This window comes from Rousettus aegyptiacus, unplaced genomic scaffold (genome assembly GCF_014176215.1).
Source record: "Rousettus aegyptiacus isolate mRouAeg1 unplaced genomic scaffold, mRouAeg1.p scaffold_m13_p_9, whole genome shotgun sequence".
NCBI classification, from domain to species: Eukaryota; Metazoa; Chordata; class Mammalia; order Chiroptera; family Pteropodidae; genus Rousettus; species Rousettus aegyptiacus.
The window spans coordinates 94,280,805-94,292,991 of NW_023416312.1; the positions used below are offsets into that span (position 1 = coordinate 94,280,805).

At 46.7% G+C, this 12,187-nt stretch overlaps 1 protein-coding gene and 1 long non-coding RNA gene across 6 annotated transcripts in view; one reads left to right on the forward strand and one right to left on the reverse strand.

Moving 5' to 3' along the window:
• Positions 1 to 6,034, reverse strand: part of LOC107503195 — a 24,055-nt gene extending 18,021 nt beyond the window's left edge. Inside the window, exon 1 of the long non-coding RNA XR_001595165.2 lies at positions 5,896 to 6,034. This is a non-coding gene — a long non-coding RNA (uncharacterized LOC107503195). The remainder of the gene's footprint in view (positions 1 to 5,895) is intronic.
• SLITRK2 (SLIT and NTRK like family member 2) lies at positions 3,090 to 11,138 on the forward strand. Of its 5 annotated transcripts, none has more exons than XM_016131143.2 (3): positions 3,090 to 3,250; positions 7,175 to 7,228; positions 7,711 to 11,138. In XM_016131143.2, exon 3 carries the CDS (start codon positions 7,754 to 7,756, stop codon positions 10,289 to 10,291), a length of 2,538 nt encoding a protein of 845 aa, XP_015986629.1. In that variant the 5' UTR covers positions 3,090 to 3,250; positions 7,175 to 7,228; positions 7,711 to 7,753; the 3' UTR covers positions 10,292 to 11,138. The 5 variants fall into 5 exon arrangements, with proteins under 5 accessions (XP_015986629.1, XP_036082961.1, XP_036082962.1 ...); XM_036227068.1 differs by having other exon boundaries at positions 7,723 to 11,138; XM_036227069.1 differs by lacking the exon at positions 7,175 to 7,228.
• The last annotated feature ends 1,049 nt before the right edge of the window (positions 11,139 to 12,187 follow it).

Consider the following 12,187-nt stretch of genomic DNA (forward strand, 5'->3'; position numbering starts at 1 on the left):
AGTTTGACACGTGAGGAAACAGAGAGGTACAGTGCCTGCTCGGGCACCCAGGTGAGTAAGAAGCAGAGGTGAGATCTGAACTCAGGTCATCAATCTCAAGGATTTGAATATGTGTTTGATTAAAAGACAAACTATTCCGGGACCTGGCCCAGCACTATTCCAATCAAGCCAACATGCCTGCCAAAATAATAAAAAATAATTGAATTGGATTTAAAAATATCCACACTTTCAATAGCATCACAACCAAAGTGTACAATACCCTTTAAATTATAATTACTGGTTTTAACGGCATGTCCTCTTTGTTGCATTTCTTTCTTTAGGAATTTGTCCATCTCTGTCTGAACTCTTCTATGAAAACTTTGGTTCAAAATGGACAGCAGTCTCTGAAAAACCTCACATCTGCCTTAGAACTTCTGAATGCATGAGGCTTCTACTTTGTATTAATTTTGTTTATTTTTTTAAAGCTTTCCGTCTTTGGATAGCTTTGGAAAGGTGGAAAAACCACATTCTCAGACAGACTATGTACTACATAGGAATTGGGCAGCAATTCCATCATCTTAAAAATGTATTCACATGTCTTTCTCTGTTTATCCTAGATGAAATTTCTGATTTTTTCCTAATCTAACACCAAAATTATAAAAACACAAGCAAAATTTAATTTTATTTCTCTATATGCCCACTAGCATTGCAATCAAGAATCTCTAAGCACTTGAGTAATATGAACTAATCAATAGAGACCAGCACACAAATCCAGAGATGCATTTACAATGCCACACTACACCAAAGAATTAACCATGCCATTTTTATTAACAAAAGTACATTAATATGCATGTCTTTGATATTCATTTATATCTGGAACTTTCTCCAACACAGAAAGTTTTAGGAAAGTCAGTATAAAACAGCTTTCCAATAAATTGGTACATTTAAAACTCACACACTTTAAGCTTTCTTCTGCAATTATGCAACAACTCACATCGAGTTTTGTATTGCTCATCATTTGTGCACGTGCATTCAGGATAGCCTTCGAAATAGCTAAGCACCTAGTTGAAAATTTGACTCTGACAGAAAGAAAAGTCTAAGCTTTTTCATTTTATTTTACTGTCAGTGTGGTCCCACAGGGGAAAGGCAGGCTGCTAAATGTTCTTCTGAGGGCTGATAAATGCATGATACTTGCTTAGAAGCCTAATTAAAATGGATGTGTGTCATATTTTACATGTTTCTACTGAATTAAAATAAAATACCAGTTTTTATCATTGATACCACATTCGTCATCTAATCTATGTACAGGTTATTGGTTTTTTTGCGCGTTCCCTTTGGATAGGGACACACCACTCTTCTCGGTAAACTGTCTCCTTTTTTTTTTCAGCATGACTATCTCATTATTTCTGCCTGTGAATGGACTCTAAGCTGTGTTTTGTGGTTGTTTATAACACTCATTAAATAACTACAGGAAAAGATGACAAAGTCAGATCTGAGGTAGACAGAGAGGAGACAGTAATAGTATAATGTGCCTAGGTCGCTGCTAGAGTCTCTGGCAAACAGCACAATGGGATGTTTTACACAAATAAGGATAATAGTAAAGCAGGGCAATGTTTCTGAATATTTAACTGTAAATAGCCTGCCCGTGTACATATGTGAGAACTGTTATTCTGAAATTGCTTATCTGGCTGGCAGGGAAATCTCAAAAAGGCTTTGTCAGGGATGAAATAAAAGGAACAGTAATGAGCCTTAAAATCTCAGAGAAATGATTGTAAAAGATCATTCTTTGGAGTATTGCTAAAATAAACTCTGCATATGCTCATAATATAAGATTACCAGTAATTTTCCTTTAAAAAGGCCCAGCATGGTCTCCTTAGAAAACCATTATGAAAAGAAAGCCAAGAAGAGAAGGAAGAAGTGAAAGATTCCCCAGAGTAAGGACAAGAAAGAGATGGAAGTCAGTGCTATGAGAACTTGGTTTAAATGTATAGGAAGTAACCTTGAAAGCAGACACATGTCGACACAAATTCATTAGCATGAGAGCTTTCTCTTTTTTTGCTGTAATTTTGCACCCCTCTTCTAGCCTCCCCTTCTATTGTCCATGTTGTAAGTATTCTGAAGAATTGGGGGTTGGTTTTATAGACTCTGGAGGGGTTATGAAAAGGAGGGGGAGTGACAATTTTAAGGCCACTCTCTTCCAGGACTGAGGGGGGAAATGTCTTGGTGCCGTCAAACAAACTCTCAACCCATAGTTTAGATTAAAAAAACTGCAACTTCATCCTAAATCCCCTGGGAGGCTGCAGGAGAGGACCGGGAGAGAAAGCAGGTCTTCAGGGGAACTGCAATGCGAGAACTGTGTGAGAACTGTGTTGTTCTGAAATTGCAAAAACCGCACCTGGACTACTCCAAGAGGAAAAAAAGAAAGGAGGGTTGCCAAAAGTAGATCTAGTAGATCTAGTAGATCCGGCAACGTGGTTAAGAACAAAAAGAATCAAAACAGGGACTGCAACGCTGCTAAGGGCTTGTTTGTGTTAACACATTTGCACAAGTCTAGCTCAGCCCCATATTCAATGGGAACTCCTTGTTTACTGTCCTAAGAGATCCTTAAATATCTATCTGCCTGAGAACTCCAATGATTGGGCGCTTACTAGTTAAGGGAGGCAGCTGTCCGGGAGGGTGTCCAGCTTGGAGGGCTGGCCGCTCTTGCACTTGTCCGTAACTTCCACTCAGTGGTCTTAGTCTCCCCTCGGTTTTGGTAGCGACCGAGTGCCATCCTTATTTCCCTTGACCGAGTCGGAGCCGCAGCCCACGGTAAAATTGCAAGGGCTGGGCAGAGTTCCAGGCGCGAGGGGCCGAGAGGCGTGAACAGCGCTCCGCTGAGCTTGTCGGAGAAATGGAGCAGCGGCTCCTCTGTGGGCTTGTACAGGCCCCTCCCGGGTGCACAGCGGGGACATTTGATCTGCGGGGTGATTGATAAGTGCGGGAGAGGGGCCGCTGTCCCTCCCTCCCTCCCCCCTCCTCCTCCTCCTGCTCTCTCCCGCTCTGCTTCCCTCCTCCCCCTCGGCTTCCTCCCTCCTTCCTGCGGGAAGCTCTGCCCGGCGGCGAGCCGCTCCAGAGGGGATCTGCCTGCCCGGGGGCGCTGCCTGTGCTCGTCGCCTTGCCTTCGCTCGCGGGCCGCGCTGGTCCCAGGCTGTGTCTGCTCCCGCGCCTGCTGGGGTCGCCCGATGCTGCGGGAGCCTCCGGGGGAAGCTCCGGGAGGCGCACTCGCTGGGTAAGTTCTGAGCACTTACCGACGCCACGGCGACGCGGCAGGCAAGTGGGCTCCTCTCGGCCCTCTGTTCCCTTCACAGCCACCTCCCCTCACGGAGAGAATCGTGTGGGAGGACCGGGCGCTAGCCGCCCAGGACCATGCCGTGGGGCCACCCTCGCCTCCTACCCCCGCGGGGGCTGTCTGGCTCTGGGACCGTCCGCGCGGGCGTGGTCGGGATCCCACCGTCGCGCATCCCTGTGGTCACTGCCATCGCGGGCGGCTCATACACCGGACCGGCCCAAGGGCGACGGCAGCGCCAGTGGCCGTCGCGGCTGCGAGCCCCGCGCCGGGCACCAGGCGTCTAGCAGCAAGGGGAAAGACAAGTAGGATTCCCTTGGTTGTCAGTGCCCCGGGCCAGGCGACATCGGATTCACCCGAGCCCCCTGGTTGCCTGGAAGAGTCCTTGGGGAATGGTGTTTGCCCGTAGTTGGGGATTGGGGGTGGGGGCGTGAGAAGGCGGCTGCGGGCAGTTTGTTGAAACCCCCACCCACCCACATGCACGTACACACCATTGCAGGCTTGGGGACTCCTGTTAACCCCCTGGTGGCCTGGCGGCCGCCGCCACTAAAATAAGCTGTGCGCCCGCCTCACTCCCCGTGCCCCGGGGAGGCATTGGCGACTCGAGACAGACTCTAGGAAGATGTGAGACTGAGGCCACCGAGTTCCCATTTATGCCTCCCTCGCCCCAGCGAAAAGAGGGAGCGTTTGCCTTACTTTAGCGTCCGCTTCTGCCTCCCTTGGGCTCTCGATTCACCTTCCCATTGCCTTTTTGACCTCTCTCTCTAGCGGGGTGCTGTGGCCATTCTGCCCCAACACGCGGGGCCAAATGAAACTTACTTAAAGTGCTTTGTGAGGCTTGAGGCTGATTTGGTCCCAATAACTAGATTTGGGAAAGTGGCGAGAAAGCTCAAAGAAAGACAGGAGACTGAGGAGTGGTGGGAGGGTCCATGGAAAAAAGATCTGCCACGACACCTCAGGGTCTCGGATGTCCTTCCTTCAGCTAGCTTAAGTCCTCATTTCCTTCGCTGTGATTGTCAAAAATTTCAAGCGCCCCAGCTCTCCCAATCTCTCTCTGTCTCTCTCTGTGTGTCTCTCTCTGTCTCTGTCTCTCTCTCCCTCCCCCTGTCCTTCCCCCTCTCTTTCTCCCTTCTTCCCTCTCAGAAATTCCTAAGAAAATAGTGTCTGTCCACAAGTATTGAAAGCGTCATCAATGTCTTGAAGGAAATTATTATATTTGAGAACTAAAACTGATGCTTGATATTTCCCTTTCGAATTTTTTCAAAAAAGACACATTTAGGTAAAACACCACTGCCACTGTTTAAGTTTATGTAGGTAGTTATCTAAGTCACCGTAAGCAGCAGTTAGCTTTTTGGAAAGCTGCTGGACTGGGACTCAGAATTCATGGGTTCTGTTAATAATTTTATAGATTCTTGAATTTAAGCAAGTCAGCACTTACCCTGGTTGAGAAATGTCCTCATCTATAAGATGAATCTTATTTCAAAGGTCTTTGTCCAGCTCTCATGTTGGCTTTTACTTTGATGAAATATTAATGTAATTAACAAATAAATGTTTGTCAAATGAATGGCTGAATGAGTATACCATCTCTCTCTAGGAAATATGTATATTTAATATTTGTAAATATATAGAAACAAATGCCCCTTGGCTATGAAAGGAAGCCTAATCATGGTCGCGGTGCATCATTCTTACATCTAATGATGCAATTGAAAAAGAGTGGGAGACCCCCTCCCCCCTCTGAGGACAGCTCATCTCAGTGTTGCCCTTTGGCTTGGAGGACAATTTGAGACCCCAGAAGAAAAGGATCTTTCCCAAGACCAAGCAAGAATTACAGGATAGGGAGGAAGCTCATGGTATCTGGTTCAAAGCTCTCCCTCCAAAGAAAAGGAAGGGGAAAGGAGAAAGCCCAAGAAAAATTCCCGGAGGAGACTGCCAGAGCCACAGGTTGCCTTCGTGCCAATCTGTAAACTGTCCGGAGCCCTTCCTGGGAAAGAAGAGCTTATATGAGCAAAGAATCCTAGGACCCAAGCTTAACAAGGAAGCGGGTGGGGGAAGAAGAGGGCTTTCCCTTCTCAGAAGGCTCACTTTGCATATGTGATCATCTCTATTCCACATTTGGCACAGCAATGGGACTCTGTGTTGACTTGTCTGTAGCAGGCTGGGACTGAAGGCATGGGGGAAGCAAACTGAAGTATTTGCGAAACAGGGGCTTGACTTGGTCAGTTCCTCTTCCCATTTCCTTTCATTCCTTCCTTTTCCGGCTTCATATCCCTGAGAGGCAGCCTCTGGCACTTCTGGGCAACAGAACAGAGGGGTTATCCAAGAGGGGCCTGCTAAGGAGCTGGCACTGTCCTGGTGGTGCAAGACACTGACATCTTGCAAATGGACCACACTGGGAGACACCTGGGTCCAGGGGACCTTAACATACCAAAGGAAAAATGAGATAAAGAAGGCAAACCCCCAACATCTGGCCATTAATAATGCTGTCGAAAGGTTTTCTGAATTCAATGGAATGTCAGAGCAGGGAGGGCCCTTATAGTCCACCCGCTTTTGCCAATGGAGATGGGAAGATCCAGAAACAAGTGACGTACCTGACAACAGAGCTAGATCAGAACCCAGGTCTACTGGGTCTCAGGCCGGACTCCCTTCATTTCTCCTGTCTTTCTCACGAGCCAGTCTTCCTGCATTGCTGTCTTCTGTTCTCCTAGCTCCTGGGCTCCTTAGGCACCCTTCTGTAGGCTCCCACTCCCAGCTGAGGCTCAGCCTTGGCAGTGCTTTTCTGACACCCACTCCTCTTCTCCTTCCTTCAGGCAAAAAGCACACGTTTAAACCTCATTATCTGGCTAAGTATAAACCTCAGGGGGAGAAGGGTTTTATTGTTGTTTATCTCAGTCCATAAGCTAACGTTGAGCTGGCTTTCAGAATCCAGGCAAATATTTGGCCAGCCACCACCCAGAAAGTAATTCTCTCAGTACTGAAACAGAGCTCTGTATGTAAAGTATACATCCCCTAGGAGAACTCGCCCTCCTACACAGACAAACTGGTGCGCACACACCCCACTCTCGAACCAAGAGCATCTGAGCTAGGAGGCTGGCAGGCGAGCCCCAATCCTGTAGCAAAGAAGGAGAGAGAGAGAGAGGGAGAGAGAGAGAGAGAGAGAGAGAGAGAGAGAGAGAGAGAGAGAGAGAGAGAGAGAGAGAGAGAGAGAGAGAGAGAGAGAGATCTGGACCCCTGCTTGAGAATCTGGAATGAGACGCCCCCCTCCCCGGAATGGCCAGGAGGGAGAAGCAGGTAGAAGAAACCACTAGGACGGCGCCAGCCCCTTAGCGGGGCCCCTCCCGGAGAACCCCTCTCCAGGAGCCTCGCCAGCAGCTCACTGCCGGCGGGGTTGGAGGTGGAGTAGTTCAGAATCAACTGACGCAGCCAGGATTTGAGCTTTGCAAAGCCACTCGCAGGGAAGGGAAGCATCTGCCCCTCCCTCCCCCGGCGCGCGCCCTCGATCCACTGCCTACCCCCTCCCCCCGTGACGTCACCCTAGCCCTGTCCCGGGGTGCCTGCAAAGCCTCTCAAATTCAAACTGCTAAGCGCACTGCTGCCGCTGCCACCGGATTGGAAGCGCGCACCCAGGCTTGCCAGTCGCTGCTGCCCGCTGACCCGGCCGGCCGGCTCCCCGATCTCCCTACGCAGACGCACCCCCGGGTCCGGGTCCACTCAGATTCCCGCCGCTCCAACCCTTTCTTCCTCTCCTGCCGCCTGCCGGATTTCTAATTTCTGCGCACCCCCGGGCCAAATTAAATCAACCAGCAGAAATCAGGGCATTGCCCCGGAAGCGGCGTCTTCTTTTACCTTGCTCTCCCTCTTTTTCTGAAGATGCTAAACTACTGGCGGACTGCGGAGGAGAGGGGTCCCGTCTTCTCCTGATGCGTGAGTAACCCCCACGCCGCACTATCATTGCTCTTCCATCCTCCCCCTCCCCCGCCGCCAGTCCCCTGATTTTCCCACCCCCTTTTTGCGCAGTTAAAAAAAAAAAGTAAAGCAATTTCTTCTGCGAGCCCAGGACGGGCGAGCCGCTCGAGATCTCTTCCAGATAGTCCGGGGGAGGAGGGGATGGGCTGGATTTAGTAGGACAACTCGGTTCCTAATGACTCCGCGGCTGGCTGCGACCCGCCGGGAAATCAGGTGCAAGCATGTGTGTTCGGGGATGCGTATGTGGGTGGGCTGGGGACGGGGGTGGCGGAGAGAAGAGAAATCGCTTTGAAAAACGCAATGATTTCATTCTGCCGTGTGGCCCACTCCCCGCATTCTCCCTCCTCCCTCCCACGCCGCCCCCTGGCTTCGCCGTTTTAATCGGGCTTCCTTGTTTCTTTCTCCCCCGCACCCTGCTGTCTCCCGCCCCCCTCCCGAAGGTTTGCCTGTAGGTACCTGAGCTGACACCGACGGTGCCTAAAGATGCTGAGCGGCGTTTGGTTCCTCAGTGTGTTAACCGTGGCCGGGTTCTTACAGACGGAGAGTCGCAAAACTGCCAAAGACATTTGCAAGATCCGCTGTCTGTGCGAAGAGAAGGAAAACGTACTGAATATTAACTGCGAAAACAAAGGATTTACAACTGTCAGTCTGCTCCAGCCCCCCCAGTATCGAATCTACCAGCTCTTCCTCAATGGAAACCTCCTGACCAGACTGTACCCTAACGAGTTCGTCAATTACTCCAACGCTGTGACTCTCCACCTAGGTAACAACGGGCTGCAGGAGATCCGAACCGGGGCATTCAGCGGCTTGAAAACCCTCAAGAGACTACACCTCAACAACAACAAGCTCGAGGTGCTGAGGGAGGACACGTTCCTGGGCCTAGAGAGCCTGGAGTACCTCCAGGCTGACTACAATTACATCAGTGCTATCGAGGCAGGGGCATTCAGCAAACTGAATAAGCTCAAAGTGCTCATCCTGAATGACAACCTTCTGCTGTCACTGCCCAGCAATGTGTTCCGGTTTGTCCTGCTGACCCACTTAGACCTGAGAGGAAATAGGCTGAAAGTGATGCCTTTCGCTGGTGTCCTTGAACACATCGGAGGGATCATGGAGATTCAGCTGGAGGAAAACCCGTGGAACTGCACTTGTGACTTACTTCCTCTCAAGGCCTGGCTAGACACCATAACTGTTTTTGTGGGGGAGATTGTCTGTGAAACTCCCTTTAGACTGCATGGAAAAGATGTGACCCAACTGACCAGGCAAGACCTCTGTCCCAGAAAAAGTGCTGGTGACTCCAGTCAGAGGGGTGGCCATGCTGACACACATATCCAAAGGCCGTCCCCGACAATGAATCCTGCTCTCAACCCAACCAGGGCTCCAAAAGCCAGCCGGCCACCCAAAATGAGAAATCGTCCAACTCCTCGGGTCACTGTGTCGAAGGACAGGCAGAGCTTCGGCCCGATCATGGTGTACCAGACCAAGTCCCCTGTGCCCCTCACGTGCCCCAGTAGCTGTGTGTGCACCTCTCAGAGCTCGGACAACGGTCTAAACGTAAACTGCCAAGAAAGGAAGTTCACAAATATCTCTGATCTGCAGCCCAAACCTACCAGTCCAAAGAAACTCTACCTGACAGGGAACTATCTTCAAACCGTCTATAAAAATGACCTCTTAGATTACAGTTCTTTGGATTTGTTGCATCTAGGAAACAACAGGATCGCAGTCATTCAGGAAGGTGCCTTCACAAATCTGACCAGTTTACGCAGACTTTATCTGAATGGCAATTACCTTGAAGTGCTGTATCCTTCTATGTTTGATGGACTGCACAGCTTGCAGTATCTCTATTTAGAGTACAATGTCATTAAAGAAATTAAGCCGCTGACCTTTGATGCTTTGATTAACCTACAGCTACTATTTCTGAATAACAACCTGCTGAGGTCCTTACCTGATAACATATTTGGGGGCACGGCCCTCACCAGGCTGAATCTGAGAAACAACCATTTTTCTCACTTGCCTGTGAAAGGGGTTCTGGATCAGCTTCCGGCTTTTATCCAGATAGATCTGCAAGAGAACCCTTGGGACTGCACCTGCGACATCATGGGGCTAAAAGACTGGACAGAACATGCCAATTCCCCTGTCATCATCAATGAGGTGACCTGCGAGTCTCCCGCTAAGCATGCAGGGGAGATACTAAAGTTTCTGGGGAGGGAGGCTATCTGTCCAGACAGCCCGAACTTGTCAGACGGAACCGTTTTGTCAATGAATCACAACACAGACACACCTCGGTCACTTAGTGTGTCTCCCAGTTCCTATCCTGAACTACACACTGAAGTTCCACTTTCTGTCTTGATTTTAGGATTGCTTGTTGTCTTTATCTTATCTGTCTGTTTTGGGGCTGGCTTATTCGTCTTTGTCCTGAAACGCCGAAAGGGGGTGCCAAGTGTTCCAAGGAGTGCCAACAACTTAGATGTAAGTTCCTTCCAATTACAGTATGGGTCTTACAACAGCGAGACACAGGATAAAACAGATGGCCATGTTTATAACTATATCCCCCCACCCGTGGGGCAGATGTGCCAAAACCCCATCTACATGCAGAAGGAAGGAGACCCAGTAGCCTATTACCGAAACCTGCAAGAATTCAGCTACAGCAACCTGGAGGAGAAAAAAGAAGAGCCAGCCACTCTTGCTTACACTATAAGTGCCACTGAGTTGCTAGAAAAGCCAGCCACACCAAGAGAGCCTGAGCTGTTGTATCAGAATATTGCTGAGCGAGTCAAGGAGCTCCCCAGTGCAGGACTAGTCCACTATAACTTTTGTACCTTACCTAAAAGGCAGTTTGCCCCCTCTTATGAATCTCGACGCCAAAACCAAGACAGAATCAATAAAACCGTTTTATATGGAACTCCCAGGAAATGCTTTGTGGGGCAGTCAAAACCCGACCACCCTTTACTGCAAGCTAAGCCGCAATCAGAACCAGACTACCTCGAAGTTCTGGAAAAACAAACTGCAATCAGTCAGCTGTGAAGGGAAATCATTTACAACCCTATGGCATCAAAGGATGCTGCTCCAAACTGTTGGAAGCACTGCATTTGTTTTTGTGTTTGTTTGTGTTCTCCCTTTCCCAGCGTCAATGGGGGACTTTGAAAATGTTTGGGGAATGGGGTGAAGCAACGATACTGCTTTTTCGAGCTTTCCTTTAAATTATTTCTCTCTTGCTCCCCCCCCCCCTTCTCTCCTTAGGAATCATCACTGAACATGAATGTTTCTACAATGCATTTTTTCATATATTTTGTTTATGGTTTTGTTTCTTTTTCTTTTATTTTTCCAGTGGGGGATGGGAAGAGGAGATTATAGTGAATGAAGAAAGAGTAAGCAAACTTTTCAAATGAAAATGGCTATCTAGTGTATTTTGTAGAAGATCTCCAAAGATCTTTTGAGACTCTAAATTCTTTTGTAAATAATGATATATGGTATTTCCATCTACAGTTACCAAGTATAGCCACTAGGCATCACTTCTTTGTGTTAAAGTGCCTTTGCACTTTAAGTACATTACTTAAATGTTGCTTTTAGCTTTGAAAAATTGAACATATTTTAATGTGTTGTATTTTTGAAATTAAAAACACTGTAAAATAGATCTAAATGTCAGCTATATGAAGTCAACGTACAGTTTGCTTGAGTTATAGAAACCAGCCTATCATGAAATGATTCTAGTTCTAGGACTTTATAGATTTAACTGTAAAATATTTCCTTTCCTCTGGGTTTATTCTAAGTGATTTTATTTAAGTCAACTAAGGGGATTTAACAGTGGACTAGAGGTAATAAACCGCCTCAGATGGGATTATAATTCATTAATAAAATATATTTAACCCAATATCAGAGTGAATTGAACAATTAATGCCCTTCGGTAAATTATTATTTTACACTAACATGGTCAGTGTTTTAGATTATTTTCCTAATTAAGAGTACATTACACAACTTGTAATATATTTTTTCTGCATTAAATTAGATATTTTTATATATTTAAATGACAGAGTCTGTATTTCTAACTTTTTAATTGAAATTAATATTTTTTCTGCCTATCGAAACATTTTCTATAAACACACACCAGTAGAGGCCGCCACACACCTCATTTAATAAAGACATATGAGCCATTAAATACCTTGAAGGAAGACTTCAAAGGTGAGCTTAAAACTTCCCAAGTAAGTTCTCTGCAAATTCAAGGCGGCAGAGAGAAATGTATGCATTACTTTCTTTGGGGATTAAAGTTTAGACCCAGAATCCTTCTCAATTTTCACATGTTCAAATAAAGCAGCGTTTTCCTCTTGAGTTTCTTGAAGCGTTAACGAGGTGCTATCAAATCAGATATTATTTGCATCTCCAAATTGATTAATAAGTACCTTAACCAAGAAAGTAAGCATTTTGTTCTTCTGTCTTCTTTAGGCATGTGTTTCTTGATTTTTTCCTTGTGGGTTTGAGCAGCCTTTTGTTTTGGTCTTAGCATTAAAATGATTTTAACTAACCAAGTCTATATAATGTTTATGAAGCCTTATTAGCCTGTAAACAATTTTTAGATGCAAACATTATTGTGTGATTTAAACAAACAGCCCTTCTTTACAACAAAAAATAGTTTTGTTTTGTCTATTGTAAATCCTTATGCAACTGGGATGGTGATCTGCATATAAAGTAGTCCAGCTTTTCAAATCCTTATTAAAGCAATTGATGGCGTCTGAAAGAAGCACACTGTTTCCTTTTCATAAATAGGTTACTGAACATAATAATCCTTTATTATCGTGTGGAGATTGAAGTGGATCCTGATAACTTACTTTTAAAGCTTTAAAATGACTAATAGTATATTGTCTGCCACTATAAACAATTCATGTGATAGGCTTTCAATCATAAATTACTTAAATCCAAATTATT